General features: G+C 40.5%; 2 protein-coding genes across 3 annotated transcripts in view; one reads left to right on the forward strand and one right to left on the reverse strand.

The window, feature by feature from the left end:
- Positions 1–1,705: 1,705 nt before the first annotated feature.
- Positions 1,706–8,742, reverse strand: ddx1 (DEAD (Asp-Glu-Ala-Asp) box helicase 1). The gene is made up of 26 exons (XM_051408126.1): positions 8,648–8,742; positions 8,499–8,550; positions 8,291–8,354; positions 8,173–8,202; positions 7,940–8,036; positions 7,684–7,731; positions 7,471–7,554; positions 7,261–7,344; positions 7,075–7,151; positions 6,906–6,978; positions 6,718–6,794; positions 6,515–6,629; positions 6,073–6,211; positions 5,823–5,883; positions 5,575–5,673; positions 5,380–5,469; positions 4,974–5,162; positions 4,777–4,828; positions 4,504–4,650; positions 4,324–4,415; positions 4,168–4,240; positions 3,979–4,051; positions 3,760–3,802; positions 3,574–3,669; positions 2,408–2,528; positions 1,706–2,211 (listed from the first exon to the last, which is right to left on the reverse strand). The coding sequence occupies exons 1-26, from the start codon at positions 8,661–8,663 to the stop codon at positions 2,081–2,083; spliced, it is 2,223 nt and encodes a 740-aa protein (XP_051264086.1). The 5' UTR covers positions 8,664–8,742; the 3' UTR covers positions 1,706–2,080.
- Positions 8,743–8,810: 68 nt separating this feature from the next.
- nbas (NBAS subunit of NRZ tethering complex) overlaps positions 8,811–21,919 on the forward strand; it is a 147,864-nt gene continuing 134,755 nt past the window's right edge. The window contains exons 1-8 of one of the 2 annotated variants that reach the window (XM_051408104.1): positions 8,811–9,074; positions 9,543–9,594; positions 10,191–10,227; positions 12,411–12,488; positions 13,219–13,266; positions 14,432–14,475; positions 18,657–18,790; positions 20,173–20,306. In XM_051408104.1, the coding sequence (XP_051264064.1) occupies positions 8,982–9,074; positions 9,543–9,594; positions 10,191–10,227; positions 12,411–12,488; positions 13,219–13,266; positions 14,432–14,475; positions 18,657–18,790; positions 20,173–20,306 (620 nt within the window). In that variant the 5' untranslated portion in view covers positions 8,811–8,981. The remainder of the gene's footprint in view (positions 9,075–9,542; positions 9,595–10,190; positions 10,228–12,410; positions 12,489–13,218; positions 13,267–14,431; positions 14,476–18,656; positions 18,791–20,172; positions 20,307–21,919) is intronic. The other variant, XM_051408103.1, reaches the window with a different exon arrangement.

Here is a 21,919-nt window from a genome sequence, read left to right on the forward strand (position 1 = left end):
AATACAGTAAGTTACATTTCTGAAATAACAGTAGTCAAAACCACTGACTGAAATTGGAAAAGTAACAAGTTGTTATGCCTTTTACATGCAATATTCAACCCCATTGAATTGATCTGTTTTAAAACGAACAGACACTTTAACTTTATACACATTTATGTGTAGTGAGGTATTATTTCTCTCAAATCTCATATATTCTTAAGGGTTAAATGAAATAATTAAAAAATGATTTGGGAATTGTAATTGCTGTTTGCACTACATCTGCAGGATATAATTATCTAGACATGATGTTCATATACCCTTTAATAAAGCGCATGCTGAAGGATTCTGTTTTGTATCAATAGGGACAATGGCCTCCATCTAACTGCTGTATTATCTTCACCTGAATTTAGTTTTATTCTTATACTTTCATTTATTGTATCTCTGCATTTATAGGCCATATATTGTTTGTTTTCTATCCCCTATGTTCAAAAAAACAAACAAAAACAAACCAAAGGTGCCCCTTTCGGATGCCCCTATTGTCGATGAAGTGCCCTTTAGGGTGGCCCAATGTGCCAGACAGCATGATAAAGTGCCCTCTAGGGTGCCTTCCATAAATACATCAGGACTTTCCACAGGCTGGTGCCCCACCACATACAGCTGGTGCCCTTTTTAATTTTCTTTTTGCCTCTGCTCCTCAAACCACCTGAGCCCCCCCCCATAAATAACTTATTTAAAAAACAATTTTTCATATTCCATGACACAAACATGCATCAAGAAAAACATAACGGAATGAAAAAATAAAGAGGTTTAGTTAAACAGGTAGAATATTGAATAGTTTGCTAATAGTTTTGGTGTTGATGTTTTGTTACAGGTTTTAAATGTGATAATGTGATGTGTTTGTTTAAGTGTAATATAAGATGGTAACTTCTTCAAGAATTTCATTTTATAAACATAAAATTTGGTTTCATTAATATTTAAGCCATTATTTGAGTTTCTAATGAAGGTATTTCTTTTGTCAAAGGAAATGCCAACAACAATAATCTTATAATTACTGCCATATATATTTGAGCTACAGTGTGATAAGCACATAATAGCAGATGACAGTGCATTAATTACAGTATTTCTCTTTAAACCTTCATATGAATGCAGAATCCATTCACAGCCGAGTTGTTTTACAAAGAAAATGTTAAACCAATTTTCTTCTCATTAAGTTTCTTAATGTAATATTGACATTATTCCATTAAAAAAAACATACTTGAGGCAAACAGTTGTGCTTACATAGCAAGGATGAACATATAAGAGTTTGCCTATTAGAGTTGGAGAAGTTTACTGACAGTTTAAGGGCACAAGCTTAAAAATATAGAAGAAAAAATGCAGCGCTTCCACAGTCAACGAAAGGTCAGTGTGCAGCGACTTCAAAGTAAAAGTGTCCAAACATTGATAGTCAGTGATTCAAACGGATTTTAATGAAACAGAATCAGAGGATTACGTAAGTGCTAGTTTGATCTTGTAGCCCATTATATATTATTTAAACAAATCATCTAAAGCACAGCTGCGTACATTTTTAATGAAACCATTTCCCTGCTGTCTGTTGGAATTTCTGCTGAGTAAACTGGGATTCTTAAAACACTGAATCAATGAGTGAATGAGAAAAAAGGCAATTAGAATTTATACCAATAGTACTCTTCCTTTCAGAGTTGTAAATATAATAAAAAAGGAACCAAACTGAGCAGGCTACTACGATTTATTTAAGAAAAACAAACAAACCACTTAAATACATTGACTTCTTAGTCAATTACTTCATAGGGAAACTTAAATATTTCATTCTGCCATATCAATCAGAAAACAAAACACAAAATCCAACAAATTAGGTTTCGCATTAGATTCAAAGGATTATGTCCTGTTATATTTTTGCAATCATTGCAGTGAAGGACTTTGAGATGGAGTCCAGGCAACAGTCTCAACAGGTGTACATTCTGAATGATGATTATGTTTATGTCGAGGTGGGGGAAAACAAAAAAAACGTCCTGTTGGTGCAACGTGTGAAATGTCTAAATTTTCTCTATCAGCAGCCTACAGTGTTAGTGCTAGTTAAGTGTGCTCAAAAGGCTCTGAAAAGCTGGTTTGGCAGGTATCCCAGGTGGAGGAAAGAACTTTGGGCTTCTCTCTCGAGGCCAGCCAGCTCCTGGACAGTCGGGGCCAGAACATCAACGTGACCCTTGTAGTTACCACCTAGGCAAGAGAACAGGTTTGCTGATCAAGCCCAATATAACAGTGAATATAATACATGTTTAGTCAAGCTACCAGCCTATAAAAGCTGTAATGCCTCACAACAATCCAAACAATACTTGTAGATATTTCACTAGTAGTGTGGCTAAAAATATTAAACATGCTTGTGCACAGTCACCAGTCACTCTTCGACACATACCTCCCAATGCTCTGCGCTGACCATAGGTGACCTTTCCATCAAAGTCATCCACAGGTACTTTGATGTCTGGCTCACACTGGGTGATAGTGCACTTTAGGTGCTCCTCAATTTCTGACAGGAGCTGGGATTAGAGGAAATGGAAAACGGACACAAACAGAATTGAAAGGTTATGATGGGTAGTGCAGAATTATGTCATAAACAAAGCAAGTCGGAATTGGTAACCACACCTCCTCCGCCTTAAACACAGGAACCCCACAGGGCTGTGTGCTGAGCCCTATGCTCTTCACCCACGACTGAAACTCCCTCGTCTCTCTCCTACGTCTGTCTTGTATCTTCCTTGTTTCTTCCCCCCCCCATGAGACAAGAGCATTTCATGCAGCAAGGTAGCATCCCATGTGTGCATGTTTGTCTGTGTGAGTGAACACACACTTGACTGAGAATGTTTGTTTGTATGTTTCAAGAGGGATTCTCAAACAGCATTTTTAACTCATCTGGGTATTGCATGAATTACCTTACCATTCTCAGACAATGCACCCACCAGGAGTCCCATTTTCCAAGAGTTTTTCTTGACAATACGGGACAACACTTGCTTATAGTCATATAAGCTGCCGTTTTCAACAAATTGGCTATTTTAATTTGGCCACGGCCCATAAGTAACAGTTCAAAACAAGTAGATTTTTTTGTATTTTTATAGAAAATGCATTGTTCAATGTTCATTATGATCACTGTGCATGTAAGTATCAACCACAGCAACAAGAACTTTGATGCTGTATGCATGTAGATATGATAAAAAAAAAATAGAATATGAATGAAAGTCAGTTCCCCTTTGCATTTGGTAAAACAGTTTTGAAGTGTTCCTAACAACGGTTGAGTTTGAAACAAAATACGCAACAAGGTTTATGTAGGCTATCTATTTCAGGACAAACAATTCAGGCTACAGCGTAGGGTACAAGGCTACACTGTACACTATGAGTCATACTCGTGACATCGGTCGTTAATACATCCAAGACAAAGGATGGTTACTGACCATCAAAATACAATCTACATAATAAACTGAGGAAGAGCTTCTTTCCCAGAGCAGTGGTTTCCATCACACTCCTCCCTGCTGAACCACACAACAGATTACAAGAACTGTGAGAAAGCACACACAAAACATCTCCGTTCACCTCTTTCTCGTTGTACCAGATGGTGCAACCTCCATCTTCCTTCAGCCGGGTGTTGTAGCAGCCTTTGCCTCTGTTCGGGCAAACGTGGTACCACACCTGCAATATGTGGAAAGATTTACTTCCACCTATATTCAAAAAATTATGAATTCAAATTCATTCTTGGTGTATTTCTATGCTCCACCCTACCTTCTCCTTCTCCATAGCAACCAAGGAGATGGCCAGTCCCATTCTGTTAAAAAGAAAGGAAGTGATTTTAAGTAAATGAGCAATAATGTGAAGGTCAGTGCTATCATTTATTGTCTCTCAGTCAAATCATATTGAGACAGTTTAAGGTATTTTGTGTGAAATTTTCGGGTTGCATTTTCAAAGAAAATCATAGGATTTTCATAGGAATGTCGTGCTTACCTCTCGGCTCTTCCAACTCTCCCGATACGATGGACATAATTCTGCTTCTCATCTGGCAGGGTGACGTTAATGACTGGAGAAAAAAAGCAAAGTATTCTAATCCTATTGAACACTGTGTATATAATCAGCATTTGAAAAGTGTGTATGTTAAGGAATGTGGGTTTTATGTTAGAAATCTAATATGTTTACCATAAGGAACTCCGTGGATGTCAATTCCTCTGGCAGCTACGTCTGTGCAGACCAAGAGCCTCACCTCTTTTTTCTGAGAACACAAGAAGATTGTCAGACACTGATGGACTAGTTGTGCTTTGTAAAAGAGTGTTATTACGCCGTTGTCCTGTTTACTTTGAAGCGGTCCAAGTTATTTTTCCGCTCATTTGGCTTACGGTCACCATGGAGACACACACAGGAAAACTGGTGGCCTTTACTGTCTGGACCTAAGGTAAAGAGACCAATAGTGAGGGAGGACAGATTATGTCATCATTCTTTTATACCCAAGTGTGTGTCTCTGCGGCACTCTCCTACCTCCTCCTTGCTGAATGAAGTACTGTTCCATGTTGTCACAGTCAATCTTGGTGCGACAGAAGACTATAGCCTGGTCCATCTTGTGCTCTTTGATGGCCCTCACCGCGTACTCGCCCTTCAGCACTTTGATGGCTTCGGACCACATTTCTAAAATGCAAGCATACACATTTTTGTTACAGACTCCTTAGTCGTGATGATTTATAGGCAAATGATAAAATAATATCTATATTGGTGTTTATGTGATGTACATTTTGGGAAAACTGGGCTGCCTACCTGCAGAATTGGCTCCTGGTCTGGTGTTATCTTTGGCATGGACTTCATCCGTCTATAAAGCAAAACAAATCAAAAAAAAAACTTTCAACAAGTTTATTCTAATTCGGGATAAAAAGATGTTGAATCCTCCACAGTGCTGCAGCAAAACCCGCTGCACCATGAAGTGTGTGTCCTCTGCCCAACATGAGGGGACTCACCCGGATGTGGTTCTTGCCCAGACGCTCCCAAACACGATCGGTTTTAGGATTGACAGGCACGACCACGTGGTGGACAGTCTCAGGGACGGAGTCCTCCCCCTTCAGGTCCACCCAAGTGGGAAAGTGCATAATACGCTCAGACAACTTCTTTACGTCAAATGAATGCAGCGTGGCTGAACACACTATCACCTGGAAAAGAGGATATCAAAGGTTAATGTGTGGAAAAAAAACATAAACAGAACTTTGCAGCAACCGAAATAGTTCACTTAGTTTTAATATTCATCTAATCTATCTGTACCTCACATATAAACACACAACCTTTTCAGAAAACGCACAGCTACTGCTCAGACTGCTGTTTCTCTTTAAAGCGGTCCCAATGTTTCATCACTAAAATGTTTAGTATCACCTGCAGTCGCTTGCCGTCGGATGTGACCTGAGGGATTTGATTGTGGATCCTGTTGATAAAGTCGGTATAGCCAGCGGACAGTAGGCCATCCTGAGGAACAGAAAACACAGACAAATGAATAAATGACTGCAGGGATTGTTATGTTCTGTGTATAAACCATTAAAAAAAAGTAATATTTGTATATATTGCACATACACACTCATCCAGGACTAGAAAGCGGACTTGAGACAGACTGAGTTTCCCAGTGGATATGAGGTCGTCTAGTCTGCCAGGTGTTCCTACGACGATATCAATCTATTTGTGAGATGACGCAAAAAAGGAGAAAGCAGGACAGGGGAACAAGACAAAGGGAGCAAAAATGTTGTTAGTTTAAAACTGTTTCAACTCTTGTTTTTAATGGTAATTAATTAAAAGTTTGTCTGGGGACAGAACGTGTGACATACCCCCTGTTCCAGAGCAGCCATCTGGTCTTTAGCAGCCACACCACCAATCACCAGCAGCTCCCTGCAGACACACATGACAAATAACTGCACATGCTGATGTCAATGTTTATATAATGAAGCACTAGCTCCCTCTGCTGGTATAAAACAGGAATAACAAATTACAGCAGGACTAGTTTTTAAAAACCAACGCATGCAGGTTTTATGATAATTGCATCAACCAATGTCCAATAGCAGCTCTGTACGGTCGTACCTGATTTTGGGGTTTTCCACATATTTCTTAAATTGCGTGACATTGTTCAGGGTTTGTTCAGCCAATTCTTTGGATGGCTCGATGATCAGAGCTTTGGGCGCGTTGGATGATGCTTTCACCTGACTCACTTTGGCACTGCCTGCACACACACACATACACACAGGGCAGAGACAGCTGTTCAACACTGATGGTATCAGTGACATTAGTTGTGATGTATTCATAGGTGTATATCAACAATAGCAGAAATGTACCCCGTTTTAAAATGTTCTAGCAGAAGAAGGCTTTTAATGTGAAAGAAAGTAAAGCATAATCAAGCCTAAACATCAAATTATCTCTGGTTCTATAAAATATGTGATATTTGTCTCATAGTCCCATATTGATTTTTCTGTCTCTTTAAAGTATATTTTCTTGCTGTATCTGAAATAATGTTGCATCCACATACCTGTCTGAGAAGATTTGACTGTGTGACCCTCAGGCGCCTTGTTCAGGGCAACAAACCCACTCTTTGGGGCATGTTTAAAGTCTTCTCCTCCAAAGTTGAACTTCAACTCCGCATTCTGTGAAACAGATTTAGAGAAAAACGATTTGAACGGTGTAAATCTGGCCCCTGTTGGTTTGATTTCTACTTTTAAATCGATGTGATACCTTGAGCACACAGGAGGCAAAGAAGGGCTGACTCTTCACATGTTGAGGGATCTCAAAAGCCAAACCAAGGTCGTTACCTGAAAGAAGTAAACAGAGAAGACAGAGCAAGAAACATCAGTCACATTGCCATGAATTCCAGATGTCTTACATGATGATAATAAGAAGAACCATAACCATTGAGACAGTACCATTTTTAGAGAAGGAAATTTGGCCCTTGTCAAGATCCAGGTAGCATCCAATAGTGTCGTGCATGGTAAACTCCTGCAAAGAGGGAAGATGACAAAGACAAAACATGTTTGAAAATAACCCTTGTAATTGTTAACATATCTAATAACATGTTCATTCATTCATTGTTACCTCGCCATAGCTGTCAAACTGCTTATTGTTGGATTTCTTTCCAGTTCCACCAAAACCAAAACCAAACTTATCAGTTCCTGGAAAAGATAAAAGAGTTGGGGAGTGAATAACTGTTCTATTGAGACAGCTTAATTTAGCTGTTGTAGGTTCTGCAGCACGGTGAGGGAAAAGATTAGAGAAGCATACCCAAGTCCAGGGCTGCCTGACTGGTGGACCAGCCAATGCGACACAGACCCTGGTCGTGGCAGGTGACCTCATAGTAGTACTGCCCTGGACACAAAGTAACAGTTGCAAAAGAACAATTGACTATTAGTTTATTAAAGAAATGGTTTCCTGTAAAATGCACAGATGTTGTTTGAAATCTCAAGCAATTTTAAAATACTGTGGATTACACACCTTTGGAGACACCTTTTGTAGAGCGGCAGCCATGCCACTCTTTAAACTCCCTGCTCTGGCAGCACAAACCATCTGGACCAATTGCTGTATGGGTGAAAACAAAAAAAAAGTAACAATGAGGAGAGGTGACAAAGAACAAAGCTGGATTATGGACATCTGCAGTTATAACAGGTTAGACTGTGCTGGAATAGGACATCACATTTCTCCTCTTACCAAGGGCTGGACTGCGATCATAAGGATTCATCTGCCAATTGTTGAAAACTGAGCCAAGCAAAGAAACAAAGCAGGTTAAACATCTCCAGGGCACAGACCACTGCTTTCATAGTTTGTATTACAGTGGATCCTCAATTTGTCTACTGGCCTCACTGGGTCTATTGGGCGAGAGAGGTCTGTACAATGTTATGAGCACGTTCTAGCTGGCATATAAAACACAGAGACTGCAATCAGATAAGTATTAAAATGGTCTCACCAGCTCCTCCAGTCTTGATGGAAGCTCTGCCCTTCTTGCCCTCCTGCTGATCCTTCAGTGTCTCATACACAATCTGGATCACTGGAATATTGAAGGCCTGAGGATGACAAGTGTAACATTTTAGCTTAGCATTAAAAAAATAAAATAAAAATAAAAATAAAAATGCTAATTTGTTTTAAAAACGTGCAAACTTGAAGTTGTGTATTAAGATTGTGTGGCTGTCAAGTACTTACACCTGTTTTGCCACTACCAGTCTCTGCCGCCTAGAAAAAACAGAACATTTAAAGATGTAAAACTTGCAGGGTGCAAAGTTAGCTTGTAGAGACAACACAGACAAATGGGCAGACTTACCATGAGGACATCTCCTCCGCCAAGAATAAGGGGAATAGACTCTGCCTGGATGTCAGTGGGCAGCCTGAGAGCCAATGAGTACAAGAAATCCGGTCAGTGTCAGCTGTGTTATGCTTACAGCGACGGCTGACAGGTAACACAAACACGGACAGACATCACAATGTAGGCATGATTTAGCAATACTGAGGTAGTTTGTATTGTGACTTACAACCAGTCCAGCTCTTCCACAGCCTGCGCGATTTCAGGCATAACCCCCATTTCTGTTGAACAGAAATCACATTTAATGATTCAGTACGTTCATTTCGCTTTGAAGTGTCGTTTGGCGTTGTCAGCGTGAATTTAAAATACAGTTCTTACCAGAAAACGCTGCCATTATTGCTGCTACGAGTGCAAAACCAACCGGATGTAACGCGTTCACAATCTTCGTGTCGGTGCAACTCGCTTATCCGACCGGCCTTGTGATATTTGGTTCCGGGTAGTAAACTAGTTCGTAAAATACAGTAACACAGATTACTTGTGGGGCGAGCTACATAAGCACACTTTTATATATTAGTAGAGCGACATAGTATTAAAGTTCAAACCGCGACACAGGTTTTTCTAAGCGGTTAGCTACAGCTACCAAACGCGGTTCCCGGGTATATTTTGTCCCGCGCCCATCGCCGTAGACTTTTGACAGCTGGCACAAGTAAATATGGCTGAAGAAAGTCTAATTGAAGGCGAAGATGAAAACATTTTATACGATTTGCTTGTCATTACTGAATGGCCTCCAGAGACGGACACTCAGGTTAGTCAGACTTCCGTTTATGCTCGCTTTGAGTTTACTGTGTTCGTCTTTTGTTGAACATTGAACATTAATGTCTACCGAAAGTCAACTCCAATCAGTTGCATGGGTTCAACCGCTCAAAGCCACGTAGCACACATACTGTAGCATAGCCAGGTAAAGCCTCATAATGTCATGTCGCATATAATGCAGTTTTATTTTATTTTATCATAATATGTTCCAGTTATAAGACAACATTCATGTGTTGCTACAGCTAGCTAGCTAGACCCCCTAACAGTATGTGGCTGCTAGAGTGACGCTGCTATACATTAATTACGTTACCCTAGCAACAGCAGGAACACTTACCTGTGGCACTTTCCTTTCAAGTTCAGTGTTAACAATTCATAAGGACTAAACACAACATTAGAGGTTCGTTAGAGGACAGATGTGAACGATAAGCTCACCTGTCTGTCACTTTTCTAACATTTGCAGTTGCGAGGCAACAAGGAGCACAACACCTCACTTATTGCAAAAGCAGTGACAGGTAAGTTCTGGTGTTTATAAGCGTAGATGCATGCTCCTAATCACAACATATGTATTGAGCACCTGGCCATGACCTCCTCCAAATCCTTTGTGTTCACTCTTAAATTCAGCAATCAACAATATGCAACACTTCAAACTGTGTATGCTTTGGTGGGAGAGTACGGTGTAGGATTGGTAGCAAGCAGTGTCACCACTTGCTGGAAAGTAGGCCTGCAAATGTGTAAAGGTGTTAGGAAAGCACTTACTGTGTGCTGGAGGATAGACATCTACATAATCAACCGAATCTGAAAAAAAGGATGCATCCTATCAAAGATAACAACCTTTTTAATATATAATACATCAGATATAGTTTTCTTAGTCAAGATTATCTCGGAATGACTGTTAGAAAACATATTGATAAATAGTAATTGGTCCTGGCTGGTGCTTTAGTTTTGTATAAGTTTTGTATAGTTAGCCTTTGTCTGGATCAGGGTGAAGAGACTGAATTTCAGGTCCTTTAGTCCTTGAACAAGACCTTAAATCCCATTATACAGTAATCAATAAAATATGACATCATCACCATTATTTTGCTTACTAACTTTGATTCATTTCTTACAGGGCCATTCCGCTTAGTCTTGCACTACTTGTGGTACAGGTAAGTTCATCATTGCTGATTCTGACAGGTTAGAACAAGACTTCATCCAGTGTAATGGACTTCGATGCCACATGAAGCTGTGATTCATGGTGCTTTTAATTGGTTTAATTATTAGAACAGAGGTGTGTGTCTGACCACACCGCATTATAAGTACAGTTATGACTTTTAATTTCTGTCAGCAAGCTCATATTTAAATGAGATAGCTTATGAATCCAGATGAGGGACAGACTAATGAAATCCTATTTAGGGATCAGTAACTAATGGGCTACAAACTAAATCTATTTGAAGAATGTTACCTGTCTTGGTGACATTAATGTATGGTTTGATTGTTGATAAAAATCAGGAGCTCACCTGGTAGAGCCGGTGACCCATATACCAAGGCTGAGTCCTTGCGTGTCATCCCCCCCCCTCTCTGTCACCTTACAGCTGTCTCTATCAAATAAAGGCAATGCAATTATATTGGTTTTCTAAATCTGAGACTGTAGGCCTCCCCTCAGATAAAGCTTGGAAAGGAGGCCCACTCTGACCCCCTTAGTTTTCTTGCTTAGTGTCACTCAATTCCTGGATGCCTCAGGGATCATGATTATGTTATTTGATCCCATATACATTCAACAATTGAGTCAAGCTAGCCTGATATTGCTGTAGACAACATCAGATCCATAAAAAAAGGTATGTCCTATCATAGGACAAAACCCAAGATATTTCATATATCCTGGGTTTTTTCTGTCACTTTTTGGTGCTGTTGCTGCTCTAGATTCTACCAAAATTTGGTACACAATATGTTCTAAGGTTTTTAATAATAGATTTTCACTTTTACTGTAAAAGGTAGGGAGGGCTTAGCCCTTTTAGCCCATATCCCTGGTCCTATGGCATTTATTAGTTTCTGACTCTAGGAAAGTGGGGAAAAACACTATCTCTGAACCATCTCTTTAACCAGCTCACACTTTTCAGCTATTTGTGATCCCGTTTTGATAAATAATGTAATAACTAATGTAATATATTTTCACTTCCCTTTACTGAGCATCCCCTGGAGAGACCCGCCTCCCACTTTGAAAAACTCTGCTGTATGAAATACGACATTATATGAAGGCATTGAATAACAATGTTTAAGCTTGGATTTGGGTGTCTTGAATTTTTCCCCTACTCATATTAAAGTTTATGTGTAAGTATTTGTAATAGATGATAGTGGGACTACACTTTAAGCAGTGCAAATCGGAAGGTACTGACCTTGTTCACCCTGCTCTTACTGCTCAATATCTGTTGGAACGTATTAACATATGTCTAGCTGTGGCCTGCAGTGAATTCTGTAATGCTCTAGCACCAAGGCCTGCTTATCCTCTCAGTGGGTGGTTAGCTAGCACCATCAATAACCTCATTAAATATTTAAGAGTTCCTCTAGCCATGTTTGTCTCTCAGCTCTCATTCTCTTTATGTGGATGAGAAAGGTTCAGGAATTTTATTTAATATAACTAGAGTAGGCTGACTGCCCTCTACATGTTGTGATATTTTTATTTGTTGACAGTAGAAGAGCAGAAGCTTCTGGCGTAGTTGTAGCTCAAAACGGTACAATACAAAAATACAATAATAATGAGCTTTTTAAAACATGTTTTGATGTCAAGGAAGAATTACATTTTGTTCACCATCAAATCGAAACTAAAAACAATGGAGATACTAGTTTCCACTACTTGGAAACTGCAATTTAAAGTGCTGATGAACTTAAAACATCTCAGTTGTCGGTGAAAATTAAAACCACAAATGTGCTCTGGAGATCCACATTTGTTGGACAGTTCATTAAATGTACATTAAAAAAACCCCAACGTTAATGAATAAATGAATGAATACCTAATTTTAGTTTAATTAAATTTTAACTAATTTTATCAAAATTTAATGTTTATTTTTTATTTTAATTACATTAAATTGTTTAAATCAGATTGAATCAAACACAGTTCCTGTTGACACTCTTATGTACTGATGACATTTTAGTTCAGTCACTGACAGACTGGTTACCTCTCAGCAGCTTTGTGAACACTTCTTATGAAGAAAGTCGTCTCACTCATTTAGAGGGACGTCTTATAGTGTGATAAGAGGCTTTGTGAATACAGTGTGTTTAGCAGTTAATTAACATTTTCAATCTGTTCTCTAATTGTTTCATTGTTTTGTTTGTTTGACTCTGCAACCCTCAGCCCCTCCAGCTCGTCTCTGCCTCCTGGACTTGTCCGCCAAGCCAACAAGCAGATCAACTGGGAGCTGGTGCTTGCAAGGTACACACACACACACACACACACACACACACACACACACACACACACACACACACGCTCTCTTTCTGATCGATACCTAAATGTTGCTACTTTGTTGCTGACATGCACTAAGCCTGCTTGCCCCTCTGGTTTTCTCTTCCTTTTGTGTATCCCTTAAACCAATCATTTAATTGTACTCATTACAACAGACAAACCAAGTAGAAAGGTGGTTTTTAATTGGCTATCGATTCAGCCATGTAAGACAGTGTTAAGCGTGGTCAAATGTTGCAGCGGATGTCCATTAGGGTGATGCTTGATCCTTCCATTTCTTTCCTGTCTGCCCTTAAATCTATCTACCTCATTTCATTCCCCCTGAATGAATCTTTGCTCTTTTTAATGCCCCCAGTTATTATTGTTTCTCCTCTCTTTAAGCCATCCAACGTTTGCTCGTATTCCAGTATTTATCTCTTTTCCATCCAGACTGCCCTGCTAGACACAGTCTCACACACACACACACACACACACACACACACACAAAACCACTCTTTTCTTCATTGCCTGTAAATGTGTGTTATCTTCCTTTATCACCCTAGGTGGTCTTCAGTTCATCTCCCACTTTTAAAAAAAATATATCAGAGATAATGACATTTGTTCACTTCTTTATCGCTCTCACCTTCTGCTCTCTTTGTTTTCTCTCTTATTTCTTTCTTTCTCGTGTTCATTCCCTACTGTTCTCTTGTTTTCTCCACAGTAATGGCAAACTGCTGGCAGTGGTTCAAGACCAGTGTGTGGAGATTAGGTAATTATTGAACTCTATCCCGCTGTTTGAGGCAGTCTGTCTGTGTGTTCGAGTGATAGAGAGCCTTTTAATTAATGGGGTGATTTATCGCAACTGTCTTTAATAAGAGCTGCAGTCTCGGCTTGTATATAAAGAATGAAGATCTTTTCTTTAAGCATCAATACAATCAGTAATAATATAATCAGTCATAGTAGAAATATGGGAGTCAATTTAGTTTACCTTTTGTGGCACCCATTCGGTACTTCAGGTAGTGTAAAATTAACGCTAACTATTTGAAATTACCAGTGCTCCCTAAATATTTTCATTCCTTTGTGTCAGCCTGTGTGTGTGTGAGGGATAGAGAAAGAGACCAAAGCGTACATATGCATGAGTGTGTTTGTGCTCATTTTGAGTGGTTGTAATTATTTTCAGACACGATTCAATTTCCCCCTTACACAGAGAAAATGCACTCACTCAGCAATGTGCTCTATTGACACACTGTAATGCCTTAAATGGAGCAAAATTGAAATGAAAATCAATAGCAGCGGGCCAGGTATACAAATATGTCTTGCTCTCCAGAGTCTTAGGAGGAAAATCCAAAGACTGTTTCTCTCTTGACCCTTTATATAATTGAAAGTCATTTTCATGCACATATCAATATGTAAAACATAATATCCCTGTTGTACACTACACTCTTAATCGTGTAGTTGTGGTCGTTACTGACCTGAGACAATCAAGTCTCTCCCCTTACGCCTCAGCTTGATACTGTGGGTTTCTTCTGTGTCCTTTGTTCACACCACTGTTGTTTAATCACAAAGTGTTTTATAGCCTTGCTTTATGGCATTAGTTGGTGCGAGTGGGTGTTAAGTCAGCTCAAGGCCTTATCCATTGAGCTTTGTTAAGAGTCTATCTAAACACTGCCTACTCTCAAGACCCTGTCTGCTTGATCCATTGAGCTACTTCAGTTGGCTATCAGTGGCTGTCATACCCCACCTTATACCAGGTCATATAAGGCTTGGGTGCGTGTATCCTTGTCGTGCAGTGCAACTTTTCTTGCCCCTCTCATTCTCTGTGTGTGTGTGTGTGTGTGTGTGTGTGTGTGTGTGTGTGTGTGTGTGTGTGTGTGTGTGTGTGTGTGTGTGTGTGTGTGTGTGTGTGTGTGTGTGTGTGTGTGTGCGCTTCTCAGGTCGGTGAGGGATGACTTTGGCTCAGTCATTGGGAAGTGCCAGGGTAAGTCCCCATGTTTTATCAATCACATACTGTAGTTCACGGTAAATGACATTAAATCACCATAGCTCACATTACTAAACACCCCATTTGCTCCATGAATGTACTGGTTACCGTTGTGTGGTATAGCCAGTGTAATGTGAGTGTGCTTGTAGCCCTTCATGTTGATCTAGGAGAGTTATGGAGTGTGTCTGACTGTACAGCTGGCAGTTCAAAAGGATTGTCTCTGTGTGAGAAGAGAATAGAATAAAAGAGAACATCATACAGTACAAGACATTTGTACTAAAATCAGGGCTGGTCAATATGGCTGAAATTATTGTCACAATACAAATACAAATATTTTTCTAGGGTCAGTATTCAGCGCAATGTTCAAATGGCATATGATGGGTGCAGTGAACTGTGTCAAACATGACATCAGACCGAGAAGTCTCAGTCAGATTCTCATTTGTTGAATAAAAACTGTAGCATAAAAGAAAAGAGAGACAAAGGCTGTGTCTGAAATCATTCCCTGTTTACTATATAGTGCGCTATATTTTCTGGAAGCCATCTGTGTCTAAATTCTCCAAATTTGGTGTCGATGGTATTTAGTGTGTCTGCAAACAATCTCACAATGCAATGTGTCACATTTTATAGATGGGTAAATTAGAGGCATGCGACACTACACCTGTGATTATGTGAAATGATGATGATAAGTGTCTGAAATCTCAACTCACCGCTCACTAAAATGTTAACTAGCAGGTATTTGGGGACTATTTATTGAGTGAACAATGGACTGATTAGACACATCTGAGATTTGTCTTTCATAACAAATACAAGCTGCTGCAGTCAAAAGTCCAGCTCACATTTGACTGTTTCCTACTTAATGAATTCATAGGCTGTATGTGTGCTGATGTTGATTAACCTGTAGTCTGAATTTACAGTGTCTATAGCTGTGCGTGTGTCTGAGCACACATGCCTGTGTTTGTACACATCTGCTTTGAGTTTGTTTCAAAGAAAATATCGACCATGGTGGCTAATTGGAATTTGTGAGAGAGATTGTGAACAGCAACACAGATAATCACCCTAATCCTCTACACTGCCACTCATTAAACTCAGCCTCTTAATGGCTGATAAAAATAAATAGCCTTGATTGTTTGGTTAGTTATTAAAATGGCCTACTGTGTTGGTTTTTATTGTTCTTAACATGGCGAGCCGCAAACTGTCTGCAAGTTGAGAAGTTTTCAATGATACAGAACAAAGTTAAATGCACTTAGCAGTTGTCTATTGACGTCTTTCTTATTGATGTAGCTGCACTAATCAATATATGTATATTAACAATGGATACAATCTCTATATGTAATGTAAAAGGGGTTGTTTGTAGTGATGCACCCCCAGAAAATTAGAACCCAACTCTGCAGTTCCCCTTATCTCTGCTGAGTATTGAAGTGTCTTTCAGCCTATTGTTTTGGTTTTAAGGCCCTCAACTTAATTGTTTGTTAACTCTCACCACTCACGTCAACCCCGTTTCCAGCTGTGGCAGGCAGCTATTTTCAGTGAAAAGCTTTGATAAACCCACTGTACACCTCCTGCCCCGCACCAAACAGTAGAGAGCCAAAGTTAGCAACTAGCTAGTGAACATAGTGGAGCACGTAGCCATTAAAGAGCCAGATATTTACCTCAGGAGTGGCTAGACACCAAAAACAGGACTAAAAGTTTGAGTTATTATTGGACATTCATCAGATGGACAGAAACATGACTCCAAATGAATGCTACTGTTGCTGTGTGTCTGCCAAATGTGTAAATGTTAGCTAACATGGTCACCATAACAGCTTTATAAGGTAATAACACATAACCATAACACTTAAGAGCCACTTTTGACACCCCACAGTGGTAGCATAAAAAAGAAAAACAGCAATGTACACTAATGCCCTGTGGCCTCCCCCACAGATCCAGTCGTTTGGACACTAGATTAATTGGCTGAAAGCAACAACTAGACTGCAGCATCTTTTACCAGGATTCTTTCAAAAACAAAAGCCATCAGAATAATTTGAAAGAAGCCATTATCACACAAAGTCTACTTACAGGATAGTGATACAAGGGTGTTTTCTCTCTGAATTTCTGTTTTATATTCACATTTTCTGCACATACACACAGCTCCAAATAAATCCAGAAGAACAAAGCAAGAACTCAGTAAAAAGCGCAGAATGAAACTTATGTGGGATTCTTCCTTTTCCTTTTCTTATATTTTTTTTTTTTTTTTCTTTCCCACCCCTTCTCTGACTCTCTCTCTCTCTTACACTATATTTGTTCTGCTCTGGCTGGCCGTCATTGTGGGCCGTTGTTCTAATGGTTCATACTGTGGATAACAGTAGCCCCTGGGCCCGTGTAAACCCCAGCCTCCCTCCTCTTTTTCATTCCATTTCAACTCTCCTTTTCATTTTACTTTTACTTCATTTCATTTCACGGAGATTTGTCCTAATGGATTTTGCTGTGATCCTGCCTTCAATGGCATTTGCTTTTAATGGAGGAGCGTGCGCGCGTTACTGCCACTTTTGCTTGCGTGTGCGCCTGTGCGTCTGCATCCCTCGTGCGTGAACGCGACGGTGCATCCACACCTGTGTATCACTCTCTGTCTTTTTCTCCCCCCCCGCCCCTCCCTCCCTGTCTGGTCCTGTTACTGTGGAGTTGTCTCCCACCCCCGTACATAATTCATAAGTGTTGAGCTCTGATAAATGCATCTGCAAGGCTTTAGATAGAAGGGTTCTGTTGGGTCGTTGGGTGTAATTCTACCCAACGTCTGCCCCCGCCATCGCTGGGAGAGAAAAAGAAAGAAAAAGAAAAAATCAGGACAGTAGCATCCAATTTTCCAGCTCCCCAAAAAAGCCATCTATGTGGAAATGGAGCCCTCTCAGCCGCAGAACAACATACTGTATACAATTCATAATGGGAACGAGAGATAGGAGTGGAGGCAGTGTGAGAGTGAAATAGAAAAAAGATTGAAATAGGAAGCAAAAGAACAAAAAGAGAACAGAGGAGACGCTTGGTACCTATGGCTCTCATAATGGCTGCATGTTCTTGTCTGCTCCTCCTCAGCTGAGAGTCTCAAAGGTGTGTTAAATCGCCTACTTTCCGAGGTGCTCTCTGATACTTAGGTCTTAAAATTTGGGGAGCTATTATTTCTCTCAGTGGGTGCCCGGATTCATTGTTTCTTGCTCTCATTCCCCCTCTCTCTCTCTTTGTCTGCCTCCCACTTCCTCCCTCCATTCTTCATTTAAAATTCTAGTCATACAATATCCGACGCCTCCATTCGTTTGCGGTATTGCCCACCAGGGGTTGCAGCAGCATTCCTCAGCCAAGAAATTCAATACAATAAACGCCAATAGTGCCGTTATGTGATATCAACAAAAACATAACTTCCTTTTCATAACTTTATTGCTTAGCAGACACAGCACCCATGGTGGCATATTGTGTTTCACACTGTTCTCAAATGCAGAAATCTAAGTCTGTGCTAAAGGTAGTATCTAATAGTACGTAGTGCTTGAATATTCTCAGCTTTCTTGTACCCAACATAGAGTTTGTACAATAAAAGTCATACCCAATTTACTCCACATGCTGTTAAATGTGTCATAAGATAATCGGGTATTCAGAAAAGATTCGGGATCAGAGGCTGCCAGACTGCCCCAGCTCCTCTATCAGAGGGAAGTATGACAGCAAAGCCTTGAGAAAGTGCCAGCAGGCAGGGATGTGCTTCATAACAGCGATATGGTTACACTCACAGCACTGCTGAGCCAGCAGATTGGTAAAACAGTAGCCTATACTTCAATAAAAGCTGGATTTATGATCTCCTTTCTCCTCCCCCTTTCTCCCAGCCACGCTTTTTACTCACTCTACCTTTCTCCCCCTGTCATCGTGCCCGGGAAAGTGTGCGCGTGCGTCTTTGAGAGACAATTATTGAGATGTATTACTCTAGCTATCTTTCACAGATGAATTGGATAGGTCCTTAGACACACTGTGTTGATGTATGGCATTAGCTTAATCCTTCTTCTCCCATTTGTATTCATCATCGGCACACCACAGAACACCAGGGATTATTCGCAGAGAGTTTTCTCATCTGGCTCAATAAGAAATCCTTAGCTCCCTGAATCTCTTGTCTTTCTCTGTTTGTCTGAGTGCTCATGCCTTTTGTTTTTTTTCATCTGCCACAGTGCCTAAGGACCCGAACCCCCAGTGGCGGAGGGTGGCATGGAGCCACGACTGCACCCTGCTAGCCTACGCCGACAGCACTGGCACTGTGCGCCTTTTCGACCTCATAGGCAGCGAGCTCTTTGTTATCCCGCCGGTAACCATGACAGCCCCTCCTCTTTGACGTCATTAAACAGCCCCTTTCCCCCTCCAAGCTATCTTTAAATTTTTTTTCTTTTGCATGCATTGATACTAATTTTAAGTGATTAGGCTCGGCATATGGAAACCCAGCATTCACTTGGCTTCCTTTTCAGTTTATCTCCATATTTTACTCGGATGATTGGTTCAGTTACAATATGTTGCATCTAATATGAACGAATATGTAGATTCCCCTTAATCTGTCATTGGAAAGTACTGTACAGGCAGAATAGTACAGAATACTACAAAATATTAATATGCTAAAGCAGATTTGATTGTATTTGTAACTTTACAGTGACACAGTTATGAGATTTCAGACTTAATCTTGGATCCAGACAATAGTTGGGCCATGCTCTGCTCTTTCAGTGCAGTACACATTTTTTGATACACTGTGAGCTGCCTGTCACCTTTTTGAAGGAAACGTCTCCATGTCAGACCTTCTGTTCTCTCATTGTCTGTCATGCCTACTTTATCTTTCTTCTTTCCACTTTACTCATAGCGTCCCCTTCTTATCTCATCCATCCTCACTACCTCCTCCCTTTTAATTTTTCACACACGTGCTGCTCCCCAGATCCTCCTTTCCATTTCTCCTCCAGCATCTCTCTCATCCTTGCATGTTGTCTCTCAGTAGACCTCCTTGCACTGCCATTCCAAGTCATTCTGCAGTTCCTCCCCTCACTTAAATGCCCTCTGTGTGCTACATATTATCATTCCTCCATTTCTATCCATCATCCCTTCCATTCCTCCATCTGCCCTGTCAGAGACGATGAGCGCAGACACTCCCCAGCTACACTCATCTCTCGAAGTCTGTGATCTTTACTCCTTTAGTGCAGCTCTGCTTTGTTATGTATCTACAGTATGTGTGTCTGCACACTTACAGCAGCAACCCCCGCTCTGCTGTGCTGCTTCTCTTGTTTGTCACTGTTAAGTGCACACACTGGTGACTTGCTGCTATTTCTGGAGAAGAGGATAAAAAAAAAAGTAAATTTGACAGAAAGTATGCATGGATGAAAAAAAATTAAAATTTGCTCATCATCCCTACCTCCCACATCTTGCTCACTTTCTGTCTCTCTTTCACTTTGTCTGTCTTATCTTTTGTTCCCTGCCTTCCCTGTCCCATCATTCTCTTTCTTAATCTTTTTTCTGTCCTTTTATGTTCTTTAACAAACGCTGCTGGTATGATGTATCTTTGTTGCTTGTCCTTGTAAAAACCTGGTGGGGCCACAAACTGATAGATAATTATACATATTCCTCTACTTCTTTTGATTTCTTCTACTATTTACATCAATCACTTTCACACCGCCACTGACTCTTCTTTCTCATCTCTCGTTCTTGATCCAGGTGGTGAGTTTTCCTGGGGATTTCAGTTGTGCAGTGGCGGGCCTCATCTTCCTGGAATACACGGCCAGTGCTCAGTGGTCTGCCGAGCTGCTCGTTATCACATACGGTGGCGGGCTTAAGAGTTACCTGGTTAGGTGAGAGACAGAACGGCTACCCTATTACACCTAAAAATAATAGGGTTCACAGTCACAATATCCTGGAATAAATCACCTTCAGCATTATTTCCAATTAAATCACCACAAATAATTGTATATCTTTTGGGGTAGGCAGCTCACATAGACCCCCCGAACCACCCTGGGCTGTTTTATTATCTTCTGATTTAAATGCATGTCCTTTATATTCTAACCTATATACAACAATACACCTCTCTTTCAGATCTTACATGTCAACTGACATTTCCACTGCTCTCATCTTTTACTCTTTAAATGACAGTGCAGCCGCTTTCACTGGTTACACATCAACTGATATTTCAGCTGCTTTTAATCTCTCGAATGGTTCTTGTGCCGCCGGACAGATCTGGCGCATTCCTCTCAAAAACTCGGAACCCTGAACCAATCACTTCCTTGTCTGCCTCCTTTCAAAACACACAAAAACTCAGATCACTAAAGTATTTAAAAAGATCAGAAGAACCTGGAAGCAAGTAGAAAATTATGCACGTTCTGTTCAAGGGAGACATGCAGTCACTATACAAGTTTCAACAAAAAAACTCACATTTGGTCTTCCTGCATTCTTCGTCTACAGTCAGTCCTGTGTATTGCTGTAGGTAAGTCCACAACAGTGTCTCAGAGCAGTGGTTGCTACTGCATGAGGCATTGCGTGCGGGTGACTGACATTTCAAACCCTTCCAGGTCTCAGGTCTCTTAACTGTTCATACGCAATTTTGTATATTCTACACTATAGGACCCTATTTGTGGTATGATTTGACGCTACTTGATGCTTGTCTATATGTAAACGTGGCATAATACGTATCTTTGAATACCAATTCCATAGCTTGCCAATCCTTATTCAAATACACATTTTGATTATTTGATTAATGATGACGTCTGATTTTGTACTTAACGTAAGAGTCTCCGTATGTGCTTCCCTTATGGCATTATTTGATATGATTTGATATGAGAGATTTTCCATTTAATTCTGTATGATTGCTGCAGTCACACCAAGCCCTTGTGCGCTGACACTCCAAGACACGGGTTAAGGTTGTGCCTGCGGGTTGAATCTCGATCAGACGACATCCTGCACTCCATGACATCCCTTCAGTCCTGTGTGCGCAGTGATGTTTGCCGAGAACGGGCGAAAATGCTGATTTTATTTTTCTATTACAGGCTGATAAATGGTGTGGGGTGCTTTTGAAGCCATCAGTGTGTGTGTGTGTGTGTGTGTGTGTGTGTGTGTGTGTGTGTGTGTGTGTGTGTGTGTGCACGTGTGTGTGTGTGTGTGTGTGTACACGTGTGTGTGTGTGTGTGGAGGTAATTAAGATGTGGGAGACATTTGCACCAGATTTACTCTGAAAGTGCTGGCTTGTTTTTAAAGGTTCATTTTCAGTATGGAGCTTATACTCACTCTTCCTCTTCATATGACTGCATTCCAATATTGTCGCTCAAACACTTTGAATTAGAATTTCAGAATTATAGCTGAGCCTTGACAGTAAGTCATCTCTCTTTCTCTCTCTCTCACTCTGTGCCAGCACTCCTGTATGTGTATGTGTGTGTTTGCATAAACACAACTGCTTTACTGTGGTATAAACACC

Source organism: Dicentrarchus labrax, unplaced genomic scaffold (assembly GCF_905237075.1).
Source record: "Dicentrarchus labrax unplaced genomic scaffold, dlabrax2021, whole genome shotgun sequence".
Taxonomy (NCBI): domain Eukaryota; kingdom Metazoa; phylum Chordata; class Actinopteri; family Moronidae; genus Dicentrarchus; species Dicentrarchus labrax.

Bases quoted from the DNA above. Each gene is read 5' to 3' on its own strand.
- ddx1 (XM_051408126.1), bottom strand. The intron at 7,732-7,939 runs GTGAGACCATTT...TGCTTGGCTCAG, and splicing joins CATCAAGACTGGAGGAGCTG to TTTTCAACAATTGGCAGATG. The intron at 5,674-5,822 runs GTATGTCACACG...TCTCACAAATAG, and splicing joins TGGCTGCTCTGGAACAGGGG to ATTGATATCGTCGTAGGAAC.